The 23890-nt window shown below is 46.9% G+C and overlaps 1 protein-coding gene across 1 annotated transcript in view; it reads left to right on the top strand.

The window, feature by feature from the left end:
• The window catches only part of tango6 (transport and golgi organization 6 homolog (Drosophila)), a 28590-nt gene extending 4737 nt beyond the window's left edge, over nucleotides 1-23853 (top strand). The window contains exons 9-18 of the mRNA XM_034087421.2: nucleotides 1324-1503; nucleotides 1826-1952; nucleotides 2205-2405; nucleotides 5047-5190; nucleotides 5635-6108; nucleotides 9092-9149; nucleotides 9262-9420; nucleotides 10846-10997; nucleotides 11887-12000; nucleotides 23480-23853. Coding sequence (XP_033943312.1) covers nucleotides 1324-1503; nucleotides 1826-1952; nucleotides 2205-2405; nucleotides 5047-5190; nucleotides 5635-6108; nucleotides 9092-9149; nucleotides 9262-9420; nucleotides 10846-10997; nucleotides 11887-12000; nucleotides 23480-23656 — 1786 coding nt within the window. The 3' untranslated portion in view covers nucleotides 23657-23853. The remainder of the gene's footprint in view (nucleotides 1-1323; nucleotides 1504-1825; nucleotides 1953-2204; nucleotides 2406-5046; nucleotides 5191-5634; nucleotides 6109-9091; nucleotides 9150-9261; nucleotides 9421-10845; nucleotides 10998-11886; nucleotides 12001-23479) is intronic.
• Nucleotides 23854-23890: the final 37 nt, after the last annotated feature.

Genomic DNA, 23890 nt, shown 5'->3' with positions numbered 1-23890 from the left:
CACGACACATGTGTATCAGGTTCCCACCAAGATGATTATTATGTGTCTGCTTGTGCTGAAGCTTTCATATTGCTCTGGATCACCCGTCTTTCAAAAATAAATATACAAGAAGAAGAACATTTTGTGTTTGGTAGCTTATTTCTTTGTTCTCACAATACTTCTTGGCAGTACATTTGATAGCGTTGGAAAGCCTGTTTTGTTACCTTTCCAATGGTGCATCATGTGTGAGGAACGTGCATGTGTGGGCTGATCAGCAGAGCTGTGTGTGTCGGTTGCGCCCATGAAGAACGTGACACATCTCCTCTGCCAGTGCCACACAGCAGCCACTCTGCGGCCTCGTGCGACCGCCACGAGCCGGCCGCGACCGCCACGAGCCGGCCGCGACCGCCACGAGCCGGCCGCGACCGCCTTCACCTGTGTTGCCAAAAAGCATGGTTACAACGAAGAAATACTCTACCAAACACACATCTCCTTTTTTTTTTTTTAAGTTTATATATATATATATTTATATATATATTTATTTTCTTTTAATGAATGTATCATCTGATTCATGATGGCATCCCCTAGTTGTGTCCCCATTGAATGAGAGCCATTAGCCACAGCACACAGACCTTAAAGGTCCCTGGCTGTCCTCATGGTTATAGTGCTAACCACACGTTGTCTGCCTGCCATGAAGGCTGCAGCTCTGTGACTCTGGGTGGTTCTCACTGTCGAGGAGGCTGGCTTGGTAGCACAAGTACCTCCGAGTGAGTTCCTTAAGAGACGAGGCAAGAATACCTCCTAGCCTCAGAAAACGAAGAGTGGAACAGGCTAGCAAGTGTGCAGGTGTGCGTCATATGAGAGACCTTACATTGTCCGCCACAGATTTTGGAAATTGGTCCGTGTGCAAAGCATTGTGGGGTTTTTAAGACCGCGGAGTCTACACATCTGCAGCCTCGAAATTTCCTGCAACGAAGGACGCCGGCCTCGGTAGAATTCCAAGGATCCTGGAAATTGGAACAGTCCTTCGGCGGCACTCGATGACGTAGCATCCTTGAAATAGTGGCTCTGGAGGAGCCTTCCTCGACATTGAGAAGCACCCTCTGTCTCTGTTCCCATGACACACTGGCTCTCTACTCAGTTATTAAGCATTTTGATAGTATTTTGAATTCAAATGTGAATCAATTTGCCAAATGTTTACAAACGAAATTGTGGCAGCAGGAAGCATTGTGCGAGTCTCTAACTGTAGCTTGGCAGGAAGTGATATGTACTTTGGAGAAAGGTCAACAGAAATGTTAAGTTTGCATAACTGAACGTGAAAGAGCCGTGCTCTGCTGTCCACAGCGCCCCCTGTCAGGAGATCCTGCTGAGGTACCTGAGCCACGCTGAGCCGGCTGCAGCGCTGACGGCCCTGAGGCAGCTCTCAGGCCTGCAGGGACAGAGGAGGAGCGGGGGGGCCGCGGACCTGCTCTTCACCCCCGGCAGTGATGGAGGAGCCAGGCTGAGCTGCAGAGAGCGCTGCAGGTGACGGGGGGGGGGTGGTGGTTACATGGCCTTTCTGAACAGTTGCAGATAAAGATAAGGCTCCACTAACATTATAAGCATTATGCTATGTTTACAGTTAGATTCCAGTGGTGTTGCATTGTTTGTTTTCCACATTGTGTGATCCCAATGTTTGTTAAGTGCAAAATGTAAATGTATTGAAGAAAACATTAGGTACAGCCTTGGCTTGAACAGTATGTTTCTTTGATGCATAAATCAGTATGGGACATTACTTTACTGTGACTCGGTCCAATCAGCACCCTTTATGTATGGCGCTCCACCTCTCCTCTCCTCCGTGTGGCAGTGAGGAGGACGACGCTCTGTACGAGAAGCTGTCCGGAGAGCAGTGGAGGCTGGAGGTTCTGATGCAGCTGCTGAATGAGCTCAAAGACTCGGACCTGCCCGGAGACTTCTTCCTGGAGCTGCTGCAGGTACAGACTGTTCTACAGTATACAGTATGAGGAGATCAGGGCTGCAGACTCTGTCTTTGCTCTTTACTGACTTTTAAATCACTTTGTCTTTTAAATCACTTTCTATTTATTTTTACACCCAGTTTAAAATCTGTTTAGTTGTTGATTTTAATTTGAAATTTGAGTTTGATGTTCGAGTTAGAAATGTGTAGATTGAGTTTCAGTTAGTTGTTCTTTCCACTTGTGCAGAAGGTAACCTTGTGTTTCCTGCAGGGGCTGGCCAGCTGTGCAGCTGCAGTGGAGGAAGAGGAGGATGAGGAGGAGTTGGGGGTGTCGGCCATGACTCTCCTGGAGGTGGAGCAGCAGGTGCTGGGGGCCGCTGCGAGGCGGGGCCACAGACTGGCTCTGCTGCAGGTGCTGGCTATGATGGTGGAGTGTGTGCAGCACACAGTGCTGCTGAGGAAACCTTCACAGGTGAGAGCACAAATACTGACCTCAAAACCTGTGCTCTTTAATAGGGCTGCTCAATTAATTGTATTTTAATCGCGATTACAATTATGGCTTGCAACGATTACGAAAACAACGTAATCGAAATAAAACGATTATTATTTTTTTTATATATTTTTTTTTAATAATGTGTTTTGGTTTTTCAGTTGAGTTATACTTAAAGTTCAGGTAATCAACTGTTACAAACATACTGTTCACATTTTTTTTCTCCAATAAATTGATGTTTTCAAAGTAAATGGATAATCGTTTTTAATAATTGTGATATCAATTATTGACCCAAATAATCGAGATTATGATTTTTGCCGTAATCGAGCCGCCCTAGTCTTCAGTACAGGTGGCAATATTGTCACCTGTCTGCGCTCATCTCTGGAACCAGCCCATGTAAACAGACTGGTGTTTCTAGCAACACATCTTTAAAGGGCCCGTGTCATGCTTTCCCGGTTATCACCCGTCCCCTTGTTGTTATGAAGGTTGTTCTGCATGTAAACGGTGTGCAGAGTCACAACCCTCAAAGTACACCCTGTAGCGAGTACAACTCTAACACAGAGAAGACCTCGCCAAACCGCCTCGTTGGAGCTACGTCATTGTCCATCGTTTACTTCCTGGGTATTGTGACGTAGGAATGGCCAGTAGCCGCGCCCAGAGCTATGACGCGATACGGTCATGCGTTACCCGGAACCAAATGGACCAATCCGCGGAGCCGTTACGTTAAGCCCCCGCTGATTGGTCCAAATTGACCAATCCACGGACTTCCTCACACACTCAGTGCAGACAGCTCTGCTGATTTCTCCTCCCTGGCTGCCAACACACTCTCACTCCCTAAGCGTCCAATAGCGACGTTTGGTCAGTGTCCGTGGCGTCCAGTTGTGACGCTCCTAGGCTCCTTCAGCGTCATAAAGGGACGCAAATAGCTTTCAACTGATTGCAATGTATTCCCATCTGCGGCGGGATTGGACGCTCATGGAAGCACGGCATTCGTTTATGTCGGCTGCCCTTAAAGGCAATGTGAGCGTCCATTCCCATTGGATAACGGAGAATTGTACACCCGGAAGTAAGTACTCCTCTTACTGTCGATTGATTTCACAGTGATATCTGCACTACTCATCGACTAAAAAACACCAGATTATCCTTGTTAATTACACAACATTGATTGGTTTAAATTGTGTGCAATGCTTTTGTATTTTTCCCCTTCGGAGTAAAGGATGGCAGAAGACACTACACTACCCAGAATCCCCAGCTATCGTTTGGACTACACCATGTGCTCACCCCCCGCATAAAAGTAAACTGCACCCTGAATTCAGATTATTTAGCTTTCTCTCGATATAGACCTAAACGCGAGTGAAGTCTAATCTGACAGGACGGAGACACGCAGCTCTGCTCACCTGCAGCAAAACACACACTTCAAGTCAGATCATCGCCCTTAGCTATTTTAATGACCTCTCAAACTAAACTAGTTATAAATATGTTTATTTTTACTGTCGGCCGGGTCACTGATTACTGGATCAGCTGCTGCATGAGACAGACACTGGCGCTGTCCGAAGAGAGGGAGGAAAAAGAGAGGCTCCGTGTATTTTATCATTATATTATATAGAGTCGTTATTCATTTGTTTTAAAGCTCAATAAATAACAAAGAAGACCTTTGACCGGCACTTTTATCATTTTGTCCGGAAGATTTAAACTTTAATACACGCTGACTGGCGAAAAACTCTGCCCGGTTCCCTCGGCCCCCACCGCGGAGAATAAACAGAAGGGCAACCATGACAACCATGCTTCTTCGCTGCTTTTGTGGAGGAAGTTACAGCGCCACGTACAGGCTCGGCATATGTACTGCAGCTTCTCCAGCGGTTGGAGCTAAACGGAGCGGTCTCGTGTGGACAGACACTATCCGGATAACTATTGCGTGTGGACGGAAGCTTGTTTGCGTTTGCGTTAATCCTATGCGTTTAGCCGTTTTCGTCCTCGTGTGGCCGCAGCCTAAGACACCTGTGAGGTCTGCCGTGGTGAAAAGAAGCTTGTGTCTCGTTGCACCGTGTGGTGCTCCCGGACACACAGTGCGCCTCTGGGACTAGTCAGTGTCACTGTTCCCTCGCTGGCTTGGAGTGAAAGCGACTCACTCCACGGCAGCTTCACAACCCGATCAGCTGTCCAGCCCACAACTCTCTTCTTATATTCTAACTGATCACATTGCTGGACCTCGATATGCTGACATAAGAACATCTACCTGCTGACTTCAGCTCCAGGCTCCATATATAATACAGCTTCCAACTCTCCAACACATGTCAACATTGGTCTATAAATACTACATCGTTTGTTATTATTTGTAATAAGCTAAGCTGTTTACAGAGAAAGAAGGCTACCATTGTGAGGCAACACAATGCGTATAGATGTAGCTGTGGTTGTTGGTCCTGCATTCTACAAGTTCCCCCTTGAGGTTTCACTTTGTACTAAACACATTTGAGCCGCTTAAGGTCACATGTTCTTGTTCCTATAAACATTAAAGCCCAGGGCTGTATCACAGAACCACGTCCCTGCCTCCCTCCCTCGCCCCACACATCTCAATGTCTTGCTGTGTTGTTTGTGCCCATGCTTGTGTGTGTCCTTCCTCCAGGTGGTGGACTTCATGGTGTCCCTGCTGCAGAGGGCCTGTGTGGGTCTGGATCCGGGCAGAGGTCCAGGCTCGGGGAACCCAGTAGAGAGCGATACGCTGAGTATGGGGGTGGGTCTGCTGGCCACCCTGCTGTCTGGACCTCAGGTACTCAAACCAAGAGCACCATGTGTGCACTGTGTAGTCATGGCAATAGGATATCAAATACTACAGGTACATCTAATTGTAATGCATTCATACATGTATAAATGTAGGACTTAGGAACATGTTTTTTAAAATGCCCCCTCACTGGCTGCATGTGCACCGCAGTGAGATGATGTGATAACCCCTGGTGGAGAGGTTCAGCTACTGCTAAAGGGACACTTTACCCAAACACAGGTGAGAGACACAATGATGTCTTTTTGACTTTAGGCGGAACTGTCCCTTTGTAAGAGTAGTGAGAGTAAGGAACAGCTGTGTGTAGGATCCCTGCTGCCGCCCAATCAGAATACAGAACACTGGCAGCACGGGGCTAATACGATCTGAGTCATCTTCAGTGTCAAACATCTGCTGCTCTCTCACAACCAACCTCTCCATGTGTAAACATTACAGCTCAGTGCCGAGGACTACTCCTCTATGCGGAGACTCCTCCCCCCCCTGGAGACGCTCTCTGAGAAGCACCCTGACGTCTTCATCCAGGAGCTGGCGTCCAACCTCAGAGCTGTCATCGCCACTCACGGTGCCTACCGGCCGGAACACTTCTCCTCTGAGGCTCGGGGCTGCAGAAGCCCTGACACCATGTCACAGAACACACGTGTGCCTTTAATGAGAAAAGGAAACATGCAAACTGAAGCTACAGACTCGCAGACTAGCCCTCCTGCACCTCCCTTACACAGTCAGCCAGGAGGTGGGGGGAGGACCTCTGGCACCAGTAAGCCTGGCCCTCCGCTCAAGCCCTTTTCTGATTTGCTGTTGGAGGCATGTGACCCGGACGTGCCGACCCGAGCGTTCGCTCTGAGGGTCCTGACCCTGATGGTACGGAAGCAGAACCCCGAGGCTGCTCAGGAGCGGGAGAAAGTCCTCATGGTGGGTCGCTTGGTTATGTGCTTCGGCTTTTGTATTCTTGTGTCAGCATTCAGTCCGTTATTCTGCTCTGAAAATACTGATTCCCATTCTATCCAACGCCCTGAAGGACTGCACCTGTGCTGCCTCCCATCACGCTGATCAACATGCAGTTATTAACCGCCATTACACGGGACATCACATCCTTTCTCATGAGCTAGCCGTGCACAGAGAAGGTGCATTTGAGTTCCTTTAAAGGTCCCATGTCACGGCCACTTCTACTGATCATAGTTCCATAGTTGAGCTCTACGAGAATATATTTATATTGTTCAAGTTTCCAAACTCACATTGGTTTCTCACAGCATCTCTGTAGAGTCTGTGTATTCACTCTGTCCTCCCTCTCTGTGAGCCCAGTGTGCTCTGATTGGTCGGGAAGCTGACAGGCTCGTTGCTGCTCGCACACACACACACACACACACACACACACACACACACACACACACACACACACACACACACACACACACACACACACACACACACACTCTGCTGCGGGAGCAGACAGGCTTGGCGATACAGCTAGAACAAGCTAAACTCACCCTGAGCACACACAAAGTCACAGCCGAAGTAAAAACAATAAGTGTGGCTTGATAGTGAGTAAGAAAAAGGTTTATAACGCTGTCAGCATGGGTCTGCGGAGAGCGTGGGTCTGCGGAGAGCGTGGGTCTGCGGAGAGCGTGGGTCTGCGGAGAGCGTGGGTCTGCGGAGAGCATTTCTCCGCGATCCCAACTTAGAAGTCTGAAAAACGTTTACCCATTTAAACAGTCGTGGCAGATACCATAAATACACAAACAACAATGCACACTTACAGGTTGTGTACCCGAGTCTCCCGCTGGTCCAAACAGAGAAGGAACAGCATGGTTCTTCAGGGCCCTACGCTGTGCATATCCGGCATGCATCCTGAAAGGTTTGTGAAGCTTTGTTTCGTGAAAGGCTGGCAGAGGGCGTGGCCATAGCTCTGGGCGTGGCTACTGGGTGTTCACACGTCAGACTACCCAGGAAGTACATGAGAGATCTCCAGCGAGGCGTTCTGGGGAGGTCTTCTCTGTGTCAGAGTTCTACTCCCTACAGGGTGCACTTTGAGGGTCTTTGACTCTGCAGACCGTTCCCATGGATACAAACCTCCAGAACACCAGGGGACGGTGAGAACCAGAAAAGCAGGACATGGGCCCTTTAAGGCGGCGTCAGACTGATGAGAGCACTGCCATTAAAACATGCTTCTGTTCTGCTGCGGGTTTCATGAAGTCCATCGTGTTTGTGCGACAGACGGAGACTCGCCGTCTGGTGAAAGGTTGCATGTGGTTGAAATTGTGCAGCAGCGTGATGTCATGCCATCAGCCCGTCAGCTCGGGGGAAGCACCTCAGAGCGAGGTCAGGCTGCTTCATGATGTGCATTCAGTTTGACTGGAATCACTTATTTGCTGCTTATCATTCATTGAACCCAACTTTATAGATCAGTTTGAAATACTAAGGTTCTATTGGCTGGTGGAGCAGGAGCAGCTTAATGAGCTCATGCTAATGTTCCTGATGAGCATCTCTGGAGTCACGTCCTTCTCCAGCTCGGGTCCAGTCGGGTCTGGGGAGGAGCCTGAAGCTCTGCAGCTCCTCCCTAGACGCCTCTCAGCCGGACACGTCTGGGTATGTGTAGGGTATTCATACTTGGGGTAAGGGGTTTTGCTTTTTGCTTTCATAACAGATGCATGTTTCTAGAAGCTCGGTCTACATGCTTCCACATGTGTTAGAAGTGGATGTTGCTGGTGTGCTGCGTGTCGTGGGCCTCCTGTTGAACATGTGCTGAGTGTAGTGCAGGTGCTGCTGCGTGTGTGTCCCCTGAGACGGGAGGCGCACACATGTATAATGCATGAGGTGACTTGAAGCCCTCCCCGGGGGGCCGGGGGGGCCGGGGCTGCACTCTGGGACTTGTTAAGGTGGTGTGGGGAAGAAAGGATAACAGCTCATTCAGTATTCTCTGTAATCAGAAGCCCACCCCCGTGTGCGCCCTTGGACGACCTTCAGCCCCCGACGATCACTAACTACTATCAGTATTGATCTTTCTCTTCATGCAATGATTCGGTTGAGTTCTCTGACATTGTACAGGTCACCTTCCATATGTTCTCTCCTCCCCCCTCACTTCACCCACACTCCGGCACATTCTGTCCCAAGCCCCACACACTCAAACCTTTGTCTTCAAAGACCCTTATTGTACCTCATGTTTAATTATTCCCTTTCACAGTATTGATCCTCTGTGGTTCCCCTGCAAGTTCCATGTCACGTCTTTTATGTTAACAGAAGGTATATTAATACCATACACAGTCTGTGTATAATGATGCTGATGGTATACTACTATACACAGTCTGTGTATAATGATGCTGATGGTATACTACTATACACAGTCTGTGTATAATGATGCTGATGGTATACTACTATACACAGTCTGTGTATAATGATGCTGATGGTATACTACTATACACAGTCTGTGTATAATGATGCTGATGGTATATTACTATACACAGTGTGTGTATAATGATGCTGATGGTATACTACTATACACAGTCTGTGTATAATGATGCTGATGGTATACTACTATACACAGTCTGTGTATAATGATGCTGATGGTATACTACTATACACAGTCTGTGTATAATGATGCTGATGGTATATTACTATACACAGTGTGTGTATAATGATGCTGATGGTATACTACTATACACAGTGTGTGTATAATGATGCTGATGGTATATTACTATACACAGTGTGTGTATAATGATGCTGATGGTATACTACTATACACAGTGTGTGTATAATGATGCTGATGGTATATTACTATACACAGTGTGTGTATAATGATGCTGATGGTATATTACTATACACAGTGTGTGTATAATGATGCTGATGGTATATTACCGTACACAGTGTGTGTTTTAATCTGATGGCATGTCTTCTCCAGCTCTTCTTAGAGAACCTGGAGCACGAGGACTCGTTCGTCTACCTGTCAGCTATTCAAGGTAACAGTATGCAGCTTGCCTAAGTGTGAAGTCTTCATAGTGCTATGAGTACTGGTCTGAAGCTGCTGGCAGTCACTCTGAAGCAGACGGACTGAGTGTGAACTGTCTGCAGGTCTGGCTGCTTTGGCTGACTCCTACCCTGAGAGGATCCTGGAGAGGCTTCTCAAAGACTTCCAACATGGCCCTTCACTCCCCACATCCATCACCGAGCACGCCCTGGAGACCCGGCTCAAAGTGGGAGAGGTCCTGATGAGGGCGAGTCGGGCAATGGGTGAGCATCGTCTCTAGCTCGGGAACACACATGTTGATTTAAAAGCCCTTCCCTGACGCTACGATGGGTTCAATTGTTCTGATGAAAACCCAAAGTCATTCCCACTGAAGCATTTTGAGAGTCAGATGGAACCACTCTGATGCCTGTGAAGCAAGCAGCTGGATGCAGGACATGGTCGGCCGTGTTAGCAGTAGAATGAAAACTGGAAGCTAGCTCTGTTCAAAGGTTTAAAGAAAGGTCTGTAAAAGCACCATAACCGTGCTGCATGCACATTACAGAACCAAGGATCCTTAAAGGTCATCAGACAACACCACACAGCAGCAGGTCCTGATGCTGACAGACAGCAGTGAGTGTTAGAGTGGAGTCACTGTGGCAGCAGCTGACAGTGCGTGCCACATGTTTAAAACATCTGCCCTTATCTGACTCCAGACACCCAGTCATGTGTTTCACTGTGAGTGGTGAACAGTGTAGGATGATACATCAGTATCCATATCTGCTGAAAGGACTATGTGTGTGTGTGTGGACAGCTCTCAGGCAGGACAGGGCCGGCCTGTGGTCCTGCAGACCTCAGTCAGAAGGGCCCCTGTGCACGAGACCCTCTCCCTGATTAATACCCGTTCTGTTTTGGCCCCAGCTCTGGTTCTATCTGCCAGACTGCCATCACAGCGCTGTGTGTGTGTGTGTGTGTGTGTGTGTGTGTGTGTGTGTGTGTGTGTGTGTGTTGTGTGTGTGTGGGTGTGTGTGTGTGTGGTGTGTGTGTGTGTGTGTGTGTGTGTGTGTGTGTGTGTGTGTGTGTGTGTGTGTGTGTGTGTGTGTGTGTGGTGTTGTGTGTGTGTGTGTGTGTGTGTGTGTGTGTGTGTGTGTGTGTGTGTGTGTGTGTGTGTGTGTGTGATTAATGAGAAACAGACAATAACAGTTGCTGCTCAATAAAACGCATTGCTTGAATTGAAAAAGAGAGGAAATTCATTTTCAAACTTTTCTTTTCTTAACTAACTCAACATCCAGCTGAACACGTTGTGCTAATATGTTTTGAATGAAAGCACGTCACAGCAACTCAAGCAGCTGGATCTATGTCTAACCCAGCGTGACCCTCATCGAGCTAGACATTAGTCTTCATCAATGTTATGTGAGTGGGTTCATGCTGCTGGCGTCAGTGAGCAGAGGCGTGAGCGCCCCTATGGGTTCTATTCGGTACTACAGGCAGCCTGAGGAAACCTAGCATCTGTTGCATTTGATTATAACTGTGTTTTAAACCAGGCGCTGCATCAGATCATCATGGAATGTGTCAGCTGATGCCAGTGTTCTCAATAAGAGATGCAGGCCCCTTGGTGATTAGGCCGCCATCTTTGTTTACTTGATAAATAATAAGGTCTAGTTTTCCTTACTGTAAATGCATCTCAGATTTATAACTCCCTCCTTATCCAGGGGACCTTGCGCCCCACTTCGGGCGTCCTCTGGTGGGGGTCTTCCTGCAGGGAACCAGGGACCCGGACCCTGGCGTGCGGGCCAGCAGCCTGTCTAACCTGGGGGAGCTGTGTCCTCGGCTGGACTCCGCCCTGCCAGCGCTGGCCCAGGAGGTGAGAGGGGGTCTCAGCTGGGGACAGTGAACACACCTCTGTAACACACCCTGTACACATCAGTGTAGCTGCCGCTTTATCCAACACTGCATACAATAAGTGCATTTAGCCACTCAAATGCTACATTAGCTTTCATCTCTGTGAGTAATACTGCATTGGCTTCAACTAAAGCATCCTTCCTAAGTTGTTAGTCTGCACTGGAAGATGTATAGACTTTCTATATTTTATTTGTATATCATACATAGTCGAAAATATTGTGATATGTGATTGTATCCATGCAGTGTCACCCAACCTAGCTGCAGCACATTGTGGGTTATAAGAAAACCTGTCTTTCAAACTGCTGCGCTGTGTCTGAAATATGTTATCGGAGCTCTTATCTATTAATGGATTTCGTCTTTAAATGTTCCTCCGAAGTGCACCAACATGATGCATCTATTATTAAAATGTAACAATGTAAGTTCTGGCTCTCACCTCAGCAGCTGATAGGTCTTTGTGACAGATGGTGCTGGAACACTTCCTGACCTCATGTTTATACCACTGTACATATACATGTGTGTGGGGCGACGGTGGCTGCAGGCATCTCTCAATCTGGAGGTCATGGGTCTGATCCCAGCCCCGTGCAGTCAACATGTGGATGTGTCCTTGGGCAGGATCCTTCACCCTAGTTGTTACCAATGGCCAACCGTGCGTGTGAACGTGTTGTATGATTGTTAGCTTACTTGAGCACAGATGGCACGTTGCACTGTATGGATGAGGTGTGATGATGAGTTGTTGAATGCAAAACTCTTTTTGGGGATCGTAGACTGGATAAAAGGCTATATAAGTACAGTCCATTTACTGTGTGTGTGTGTGTGTGTGTGTGTGTGTGTGTGTGTGTGTGTGTGTGTAGCTCAGCTCTTGTCTTACTGCTCTGATAAAGACGGAGAAGGAGGCGGAAGTGAGGAGAGCTTCTGTCCATGTCATCACGCTGCTGCTGCGAGGCCTCAGCGACAAAACGACCCAGGTATTTGTGCGCTGTTTATTTGTCATCAAACCACACATACTGTACATTCCCCCAACCACACGTGGATAAACTAGCTGGGCAACGATTATCATTTTTTATTGTGATTAATCGCATTGTTATTTGCAAAATTCAATAATGAATTCAAAAGTAGTTTATCTCGATTGTATTGCTATATGAACACAAGTACAATAACCATGGCGACCGGTCCACTCCACCTCTTTGCACATTCTAAATTGTCATAAAAAATACTTTAATTGTATACGTATATTTTTCATAGGTAAATATGATATAGTTGGTGTCAGTAAAATGTAGGATCTACAATTAAATATCGATTAAAATGGTGTTACGAACGATGTCTAAAGTTACCGATAAGTCACGTGTTTTCAGCCTGGGGTGCAGGAGACTTTGCCCGTTGACCCCTATACATCCATGATCGACCCTCGTTAGAAGTAGGGCTGTGTGTGACACGCTTCAACACGTGTATTCTGGTTTTATTCACGCCATTCATTTTGTTATTCTATAGTATTGTTGTTTTATCGTTATTAACCCAATTTGTGTTCTTTGAAATTGAAAAAGAATATTGCATTGTGTTTGTTACTTTCGTTGCAGTTGTATATGTCTTAAGTATAATTTGGTTTGGCTTCCTTTTTATGGACATGCTTTTATTTTGAAGGAGAGTTAGCGCTGTTGACAGGAAGTTGTTGTTGCTTTGGAAACAACGTGACGGAGATTAACGGAGAAAAGTAATATCTACATATAAAGACGGAGAAAGTAAACAATAAAGTTTATGGTTACGTGTTGGCACCCCCCGAAGAGAAACAAGCTCTTATGAGGCGTGATGACGCCCATCCTAAGCCAATACTGATCAACATCCCGCCCTCCTGTGACCCATGGTCTGTCTGTATGTGTATCCAGAGCCAGTGAGCCACGGAACATCCATCATCCATCCATCCATCTTCTCCCGCTTATCCGAGGTCGGGTCTCGGGGGTAGCAGTTCCAGCAGAGAGCCCCAAACTTTCCTTTCCCTGGCGACATCAACCAGCTCTGACTGGGGGATCCCAAGGCGCTCCCAGGCCAGCGAAGAGATATAATCCCTCCACCTGGTCCTAGGTCTACCCCTTGGTCTCTTCCCAGCTGGACGTGCCTGGAACACCTCCCTAGGGAGGCGCCCAGGTGGCATCCTAACTAGGGGCCCGAACCACCTCAACTGGCTCCTTTCGACGTGAAGGAGGAGCGGCTCAACTCCGAGTCCCTCCCTGATGACCGAACTTCTCACCTTATCCCTAAGGGAGACGCCAGCCACCCGGCGGAGGAAACCCATCTCGGCCGCTTGTATCCGCGATCTCGTTCTTCGGTCATGACCCATCCTTCATGACCATAGGTGAGGGTAGGAACGAAAATGGCCCGGTAGACAGAGAGCTTTGCCTTCTGGCTCAGCTCCCTTTTCGTCACAACGGTGTGGTAAAGCGACTGCAGTACCGCTCCCGCTGCTCCGATTCTCCGGCCCATCTCACGCTCCATTGTTCCCTCACTCGAGAACAAGACCCCGAGATACTTGAACTCCTTCACTTGGGGTAAGGACTCATTCCCTACTTGGAGTGGACAGTCCATCAGTTTCCTGCTGAGAACCATGGCCTCAGATTTGGAGGTGCTGATCCTCATCCCAGCCGCTTCACACTCGGTTGCGAACCGATCCAGTGAGTGCTGAAGGTCGCAGACCGATGAAGCCATCAGAACCACATCATCTGCAAAAAGCAGTGGTGCAATCCTTAGTCCACGAACTGCAGACCCCCCCCCCCCCCCACGACTACGCCTCGAAATCCGACCCATGTATATTACAAACAGGATTGGTGACAAAGCGCAGCCCCGGCGGAGGCCAACCCTCACCGGAAATGGGTCCGACTTCCTGCCGAGGACCCGGACACAGCTCTCGCTTTGGGAGTACAGAGATTGGATGGCCCTGAGTAGAGACCCCCTCACCCCATACTCCCGCAGCACCTCTGTGGGGTATCCAATATTACTTTGTAAGGGTAAAACCCCAGTTCGGTTCAATATACCAAATCCAGTGAACAGAGATAACAGTACTCGAGTTTTCAATTTAGCTTGCTGCAAGGAGAATCGGCGAGCGACCTGCAAATGTCCACTCTCAACCAATTCCGCCCGCCTTTGCTCAGTGCAGCCCTTTTATTTTCAACAATACAGTAACATGACAATCATGTGATGATGACCAACACCAATATATGTTTGTGTGTATCTTGTGACTGTCATGTGAATGTGTGTGTGTGTGTATGTGTGCTTCTGAACAGACTGTTCTCTGTTCCTCCCTTCCTGACTAAGAATCTTCTTAAACACATTTATGACAATACATTTATCAGAACACATTATGAAAACATATTTATCCTTCAATAAACTCTAACATTCCCTCCTGTTTTTCATAATTACTAGCTGGTTACAGTGTCTTTATTACTTTCAGAATTAATTCACTTGTTTTTGACATTTCCGAACCATTCGTCATATGACAGACAGTAACCTAGTCTTACACATTGGAGGTTAGGTAAGTATATTCGTCCTTTTGAGAGGGGTCTGTGTCAGTATAGTCATTGTGGTTCCATGGGTCATCTTTAAGTAGTGACCATTTTTTCTCTCGATGGACTTCTTCTTTTGTTGAGGATTCCTCACTCAATTGTCTTATAGTCATTAGACCCAGTAGGGCCACTACAAACAACACCTCTCCCAACATAGTCTATTTGTGATGGTGGTTCTGTTGTTTTCTTCACCGGGGTTGAGACCAGTATTTCCTAATGAAACACCGCCCTTTGTAGCCGGACTTCCACCACTTATCCGTCGTTAAGTTGGAGAGGTATTATCTTTTTGCAGTGGCTCGGATGTATCCACGTAGTTCTTTCGGCGATTTTGAGTGCAGTCGGTGTTGTCAGCAGTAGCGTGTAGGGACCGTCCCACCGTGGACAGTGCCAATGCTTCCTCTTAATCACCTTCACGAGGACCTGGTCACCAGTCTGCACTCGAGTATCCTGTAAGGGAGTAGAAATGTCTGGCAGGTTATTTGTTCGAGCTATCTCATTGCTTCTGAAGAGTCTGCTCATCCATTCAGCTAATGTAGTCTCTGCCTCAGCATCATCCTCCTCCCTCACCTCGTCTGTGATTGGTAGTCTGAATTGCCTTCCTGTTATGGGAGACAACCCTTTTGCCTTTCTTCCTGTTTCCTCCATTGTTTTCCTTAGTCTTAACTTTACTGTTCCGTTTGTTCTTTCCACTAAGCCTGCACTTTGTGGATGATATGCACAATGGTTTTTTAATGTTATCCTCATATGCTCAGACAGTTTGGTAATAACCTGATTTACAAAATGAGAACCATTATCACTGTACAGTTTCTCTGGAATACCTCTGTTTGGTATTATTGTCTTGCATATGGCTTTTGCTACGGTAATAGCGTCTGCATGTTTTGCTGGGAATATTTCAACCCACTTTGAAAACGGACATATCATTACCAAACAGTATGTGTACCCTTGGCATTGTGTTAGTTCGATGAAGTCCATATGCATGTGTTGAAACGGGTATGGTGGTGGAGGAAACTTTCCTCTCTGTGGTCGCTCATTGCCTTGAGCATTGTGTCTGCAACATACTACACAGGCTTCTACAAAAGTTTTTAGAAAATGTAATGTAGCCGTATGTATGGAAGTGTTCATTTATTATTGTCACCATCCCTCCTGTTGAGACATGGCACGGCCCATGACTCAAATGAGCTGCTGTTTTGTAGAGACTAACAGGGAGTACTATTTTGTTGTTTATCCTGATTTTTAACATGTCCATGCCGTCTCTCCCTAGCAAAATGACAGGGCAGTTTGAGATGAACACAAATTTGAGGGATGCCTGGAGGCCTGACCTTCTATCTTCCATAACAAGTGGCTTTGAAATCGACCTCTGATTTATGTGTCCATTGCTGATTTTACAAACATAGTGCCAGTTGGTGGCCATTCTTTGGACCTCTTTGTTCACTACTGATGAGTCCGCACCGCTGTCACATAAGAATTCTAATTTTTCCCCATTGATTTCGATTGTCCTGGTAGGTTTAATACTGTTGTCCGACAGATTCAGTAATACTTCAGAAATGTCAATGTGATGTGTGTGGATGTCCTCTTCTTCCTTTTCTACATCTAGTCAGTTGTCATAACTATGTAGGTTATGTGAAGGGGGGGGGGCATGTATTTTGTCTTTGTATTGTCCCTTTTGTCCCCCTTCTTTGTTCTGTGGTCTCTCTTCCCTGCAGTCCCTAGCCATGTGTCCCTCCTTTCCGCATCTGTGGCATAGGAATTTCCCATCTGAGTTTAGTCCTCGTCCTCTGCCTCTGCCTGTTCCTCTACCATTCCCTCGTCCTCTGTTAAACCCACCTCTTCCCTGTCCTGGTCCTACAAAGAAAACCTCATTGGTTTCTCCTCCTTCTCCTACAAAGAAAGCTGATGCAGATGCTTTATTTGGTCTTTTTTCTTTGATTTGGGATGTGGCGTGTGCTGCATAATTTAGGCATTCTTGTAAGTCGCATGTTCTATGGTTAACATTGTGCTTGCGGATGAAATCTGCGACTCCTGGGTGAAACCCATTCATTAAGCTTTGTTTTAGCTGTTGTACGAATGCAGAGTCAGCTACGTTGCTGTAGGGGATGCCGCTGTGAATACGGAAACACTCTTCCATTCTTACTCTGAAGTCCTGCACTGACTCTTTTTCCCCTTGCCTACATCCCGAGACTTTTGTAAAATCACGTCTTGGGGCAAAAGTCCTCTCAATTGCTTGGTACACTGGAACCAGAGCATTGGTTAAAGCCTGGTCACCTGGTGGCATTGGGCCTCCATCTGCTGCTGTTCCCGTGGAAATGCCTTTTACCCTTGCCCACTCATGGCCAAGGATTACCATAAGGGTTCTTAAAACTTCATGTCCATTTAAACCATATGACGCTATTAATGCAGTATGGTCAAGGACAAACTGCGCCGGGTCCTGTTTGTATGGAGTCAGTCCCTCACAAGCCTTCTTACACTCGTCCATTGTCCATGGGCGGAACACTTTTAACATTCTTTCTAGGTCTTCGCCAACTCCATAGTGCGGGTTGGCCACTTGTACTAATGGATAAGCGTCACCCTGATATGCTGTTCCGTCGAAGGATTTTTCTGCTTCTCTTAATTCTTCAACAGGATATAACTTTCCTCCTTGCTTCTTGTATGCGGAGGGCTTATTGTTGCTGCTCATTCTTGTTCTATGCGTTGTTTTTTCTCTTTCTCTCTTTGCTTTTTCTCTTTCTCTTGCGCTTTTCTAATGCTTTGCTCTTCCCTTCTATGCTCGACTATTATCGCCGCTGTGCGTGCAGCATCAATTGATCCTGACGTCCCTGTCTCCTCGTCTGCTTTCACTGAAATAGCCGCTGCTATCATACCTTCCACTGCTCCACCTGTCCTTTTATGGGCTTGTTCAGCCCGTATAACTGCAACCCGTAGTTAAGCTTCTAACTTCTTTCTTTTCTTGCCTTGCGTCGTTCCAGCTGTTGCTGCTCTCAATTTGTCGCTTAATTCTCTTACTGCTGTTTTCTCCAGCTTCCCTTGGAAGCCGTACTGTTTATACCATTTGCTACAATAAATGGTGCTGCCATGACTATATACTTCCATATATCTCATGTCCCCTGTAGCGGCAGGCTTACTCCCATCGGACCCCATGATTCTAGCTTGGTGTTCCTACTGGACAACGTGTCGGTCGGAACCTAATCCCTAATTCACCACTAAGTGTACTTCAACAGACCACAGAGTTTGTGTTAGCACCGTTAGGTTTCCACTCTGTGCGCTGATTCCACTGGTGACACTTTTACACACCGCTTCCACTCAATCACTCATAAATGTACCCAACGGCACGTCGATCCTCCTTTAAGGCGGAGTAACCTTTCTCTATCAACGTTTTATCACCCTCCTTATAGGTGGAGTAGCCTTTCTCTATCAACGTTTTATCACCCTCCTTATAGGCGGAGTAGCCTTTCTCTATCAACGTTTTATCACCCTCCTTATAGGCGGAGTAGCCTTTCTCTATCAACGTTTTATCACCCTCCTTTAAGGCGGAGTAACCTTTCTCTATCAACGTTTTATCACCCTCCTTATAGGCGGAGTAACCTTTCTCTATCAACGTTTTATCACCCTCCTTATAGGCGGAGTAGCCTTTCTCTATCAACGTTTTATCACCCTCCTTATAGGCGGAGTAACCTTTCTCTATCAACGTTTTATCACCCTCCTTAATGGTGGAGTAACCTTTCTCTATCAACGTTTTATCACCCTCCTTATAGGCGGAGTAACCTTTCTCTATCAACGTTGTATCACCCTCCTTAATGGTGGAGTAACCGTGTCTTACCCGTTATCTGTGGTCACTGGTCCGGTTGGATTCCGTCAATCGTGTCCAGGATGAGGGAGGTTGGACATATAAGCACCGGCCCGGCCACGAATTCTGCGTCCCGGGTCTTTCTCGGGGTCGGCTGATGATCCCGGCTGTCGACAGACTGCGGCGTGTCGTCTCCTTCCTCCTTCCCGTCACGATGTTGTTGGAATTCCGGCTCGAAGGACCAATTAATGTGGGGTCTTCAATATTACTTTGTAAGGGTAAAACCCCAGTTCGGTTCAATATACCAAATCCAGTGAACAGAGATAACAGTACTCGAGTTTTCAATTTAGCTTGCTGCAAGGAGAATCGGCGAGCGACCTGCAAATGTCCACTCTCAACCAATTCCGCCCGCCTTTGCTCAGTGCAGCCCTTTTATTTTCAACAATACAGTAACATGACAATCATGTGATGATGACCAACACCAATATATGTTTGTGTGTATCTTGTGACTCTGTCATGTGAATGTGTGTGTGTGTGTGTATGTGTGCTTCTGAACAGACTGTTCTCTGTTACTCCCTTCCTGACTAAGAATCTTCTTAAACACATTTATGACAATACATTCAGGGCATGACATTAAGGATTTTGGGAGATGGCCCTGTGGGCCATCTAAGCTAATTTACAGATGGCCCTGAGTCCAATAGAGATGGCCCTGAAAAATGCGCGCGGACGAAATGACTCACGAAAGGTTTGGGGGACCTGCAGGTCTTAGATGCTGTCTGGTGCATTCTCTAGAATTATAAGATGAACCACCACGATATTATATTGTACAATTTCAATTGTATTCTTAATTTCACTTCTTCTTGTTTGTGTTTGCTGATTCAACGACTCAATGGCCCTCTGTCTGTCAGAGGGCCACTGACTGGGGTTGAAGATGGAACATTTTGAAGGGACACTCCCTTTCTGGAGATCTTGGAATCTTTTCTCCAGGTGCTTGATGAGCACATCTGCAAACACATACAAAATGTCAAATTATAATCCCTGTCTCTGGACCACCATAAAAAAATCATTTATATCATAACAAATGTGAAATTATATTCCTGTCTCTGGACCACCATAAAAAAATCATTTATATCATAACAAATGTGAAATTATATTCCTGTCTCTGGACCACCATAAAAAAATTATCTATTAAAACATGTTATGCCCATATTTACTTATGAAGAAAATATTATTGGGCACATACCTATCACTTTGATTCTCTTTTTTCGGGGGGGGCTGCAGCTCAGTCTTTCTCTTCTTTCCAGGTTGTTCACCTTGCTTTGGTGGACTAAGAAACATTGTAATACACTCTGACTTTAAATTATTTGATCATTATGTATTCAGCATCAGAATCTGTAACAAACTGAAATTCCCGCGAAAATGTGGTTGCATTCGATTCATTGTCCGGGTAGTATTCAGTTGCGCCACTTATGTGACAGACAAGAATAGTCAACTCTAATGTCTAACACTTAATGTGGAGAAAGAGATGTCCTGTATGGGTTGATTGTGCGTTGATCTGTTGGTAATGCCTCAGGGTTCCGGTGGGCATGTAAACAAATGCATAATGCTGTGCTATACTTTGCGGCCTCACCCAGTTGCATAGCGACACTTATTGTTTAGGTGTCTTTTAATAAGCAGGTAGTCATATCATTAGCTAGAACTAGCTGAATCTGATCGATATGGACATAAACGCGAGTGAAGTCTAATCTGACGGGAGAGAGAGATCAGCTGCTGCTGACGAGTCGAGACTCGACACGCAGCTCTGCATGATCACCTGCAGCTGTGAGCGGACAACACACACACTTCAGGTTAGAATATCACACGTAGCTATTTTAATTACTTCTCAAACTACCTAAACTAGTTATAGATGTGTTTAGTTTTACTGTCGGGTCACTCATTAGTGGATCCGCGAGCTGCATGATACTGGCATAATAGATTGCCCGATCGGGCCACCAGCAGGTGAGGCTTCATTGCCCGATCGGGCCACCAGCAGGTGAGGCTTCATTGCCCGATCGGGCCACCAGCAGGTGAGGCTTCATTGCCCGAGCTGAATGCTAGATGGCCCCGGGCCATCGGGCAGTCCTTAATGTCGAGCCCTGACATTTATCAGAACACATTATGACTCTAACTCTAACAACCTCCCACAGTAACTCCCTGGGAACTCGGTCATACGCCTTCTCCAAGTCTACAAAACACATGTAGACCGGATAAGCGTACTCCCAGGCCCCCTCCAGGATCCTTGCGAGAGTAAAAAGCTGATCCGTCGTTCCACGACCAGGACGGAATCCGCATTGTCTCTGAGGTTCGACAATCGGCCTGACCCTCCTTTCGAGTACCTTTCGAGTAAACTTTCCCGGGGAGGCTGAGTAGTGTGATGCCTCTGTAATTGGCACACACCCTCTGATCCCCCTTTTTGAAAAGGGGGACCACCACCCCGGTCTGCCACTCCTTCGGTACTGTTTCCGACTTCCACGCAACGTTGATGAGACGGAACATTCTAAATAATAATATGAATTAAAAAAACAAAACTGTTAATGCGCGATAAAATGATTGTCGGTGTTAACTTGGCCAGCCCGAGTATAAAGATACACTGTGAACAAGTCATTTCTGTCTTTTGTGTAGAGCCTCGATGTCCTGCACTTGAGCTTTAGGGCAAGAGAGACCTGTTACATTTACATAAACAGAAACATTACATGCTCATAAATCCTGTACAATCTTAACAAATGCATTTCTTAGTTTTTGACATTGTATTTGTCAAAAGGAATCGAAGGGAAGGTGTGTCTTCAGTCCCCAGAGTCCAGCTAACATTACTGTTAGCGGTGTTATTAGGGCCAAAGGTCAGTGAGGACCTTCACAAAAAAGAAACGTATTATGAGGGCGGTATCAGAAGTATTTTATTATTGTGATTAAAGAAATGTAATAATTGAATTGATTGACAGCGGTAAGCGTAGAAATGTCTGTGTGGACTGCTGGAGGGAGGCAGGGGTCCCCTCTGTGTTTCAGAGCTCCAGTCCACCTGTGGGTCACACACCTCTGTTCTCACTGAGCACAGGAAGGACACTCACTGGAAACACCGTGTTTCACAGTCTCTGGTTCCTCTCGTGGCGCAGTGTGTCTCTGCTGAAGTGTTGTTCTTAGATAGTCCCCTTGGCTCGGCCTGATCACGTCACTTCCTCGGCCTGATCACGTCACTTCCTCGGCCTGATCACGTCACTTCCTCGGCCTGATCACGTCACTTCCTCGGCCTGATCACGTCACTTCCTCGGCCTGATCACGTCACTTCCTCGGCCGTGCTGTGCAAGTCTGAATGTTAGACATGGTAGCACCTCTGTCAGTTTATGTATTCATAGCAAACTATATATATATATATTTGTTGGATGACATTAGATGTTTGAGGTTTAGATACACAAGTATTACGACAAGGTACTATTCATTGTGATATTGGCTCTTTTTATTGTGTGAACTAGTGATATTATACATTAGCATTATAGCTCTATTAGTCAGCTTGGTGTTAATTCAGCTGGGAACAAAACGCGCTGTCTCTCACCCTTTGAGCACTTGGTTACATACGGAGGAAAGAAGAGGAACACCTTCCACCTGTGGGGGCTCAGTGAACACTGCTCTGTGCAGCTGCTGGTCCCAGGTCAGGTCCTGTCATTACAGCAGCTGTTGAGGGCTAATGACACACAGTGACATGAGAACAGATGAGAGGGCCAGAGCAGCACCGTGTGAGAGAGGAGAGGAGGGGCCGGGGGGGCTGTCTGCATCTCACCTCTCACGGCTCCTGACGCATTTCCCCTCCACTCTGTCACAACAGATCTTCTGTGAAAGAATGCCCAACACGACTGTTGTCTGGTTTCTACTGATGTTGCAAATTGTAGCATGAACCTCTGTGACGTGTACATGGTGTCTCTGCCTCACGGCAAGCGGCCGGGTCTCTGACCTGAAACATGTGGCGTGTACATGGTGTCCTGCCTCACGGCAAGCGGCCGGGTGTCTGACCTGAAACATGTGGCGTGTACATGGTGTCCTGCCTCACGGCAAGCGGCCGGGTCTCTGACCTGAAACATGTGGCGTGTACATGGTGTCCTGCCTCACGTCAAGCGGCCGGGTCTCTGACCTGAAACATGTGGCGTGTACATGGTGTCCTGCCTCACGGCAAGCGGCCGGGTGTCTGACCTGAAACATGTGGCGTGTACATGGTGTCCTGCCTCACGGCAAGCGGCCGGGTCTCTGACCTGAAAGAGAACACACCGTCACCATGCTCCCCTGACCCTCAGCACTCTGAACACGCACTGAGCCGTCCTCCACTGAACAAAGGAAAGTGGATAGGATCTAAGACGTTTCTTTAATTGGAAGGAAATAAAGCATTGTTTCCTTGGCCATTGATCTGTTATTGCTATTCTCTGGATTAATAACTGATCAGATGTGTATTACTGTTTTAGAGGTGACGTCTTTGAGCTTCGTGCTCTGTCTGAGCTACAGTGTGTGACCCATATGAGACATTGTGCCTGGGGAGCTGGCATGTTGCTGCTGGATGGAAATCAACCATCTGAACACAATAGTGTCTTTCTGTCAAGTTAAATATAAGTGTGTATTACAATGCGATGCCACTCGCATCGTTTCGCCACACACACACACACACACACACACACACACACACACACACACACATGGACATCTGAACACAGCCTCAATCACCATCTGTTATTCATTCCTTTTCTCTTTTTCCTCTTAAGGATTTAAGGGAAAAGTCTTCATGTATTTACTCTTTCACTTTAAATCTGGCACAGAAGCCTTAATGAGTTAAATAACATGGATGTTCGATGCGAGTTCTCTTTGCCAAGCTGCAGGTTCATCTGGGCTTTATGACGTGTTTACACCTCGACAGTTCATTTCCAAGTTCCCTTTTTCCTGCTTTGTACTCAACACACTTTGACAGTCATGTGGTTACGTACAACCTGGGTCTCTTTGTAGAAGTTCTGCTCATGAATTCTGATGATATACACATACACCCTGTCCCCTGTGTAATGAGCGGAGCAGTGACTCTCTGTCCCTCTCTGACCACTACAGGTTCTCAGCGATGTTCTGTTGGACCTGTACCGGGCTCTGAAGTGGGTGGTGCGCTCCGACCCGGATGGCGTTGCGGTGCTTCACGCTCAGCTGGCTCTGGAGGAGCTCGATGACGTGATGAGGAGGTTCATCTTCCCCGAGCAGAAGCTGCAGAAGAAGATTGTTGTCCTGCCGTAGAGGTCACATGGTGTTTCTGCTGAGCCTCACGAGGGGTCGAGGACTCTGTTTGTATATTCTCTGCTGATGGCAGCCTTAGCTCCGCCCCCCGGTGGCTGCACCGGCAGGCCACGTCCTTCCTTCAGAGAGGAGGCACCCTTTACCGTTTACCGTGTTCTATTGAAATGGGTTACTTCTTAAATAAAGTTTTAAAAACATATTGTTCTTCATTTTTATTATAGAGTATACAACATT

Source organism: Pseudochaenichthys georgianus, chromosome 7, assembly GCF_902827115.2.
Source record: "Pseudochaenichthys georgianus chromosome 7, fPseGeo1.2, whole genome shotgun sequence".
Lineage (NCBI taxonomy): Eukaryota > Metazoa > Chordata > Actinopteri > Perciformes > Channichthyidae > Pseudochaenichthys > Pseudochaenichthys georgianus.
This window is presented reverse-complemented; position numbering and strand designations above follow the sequence as displayed.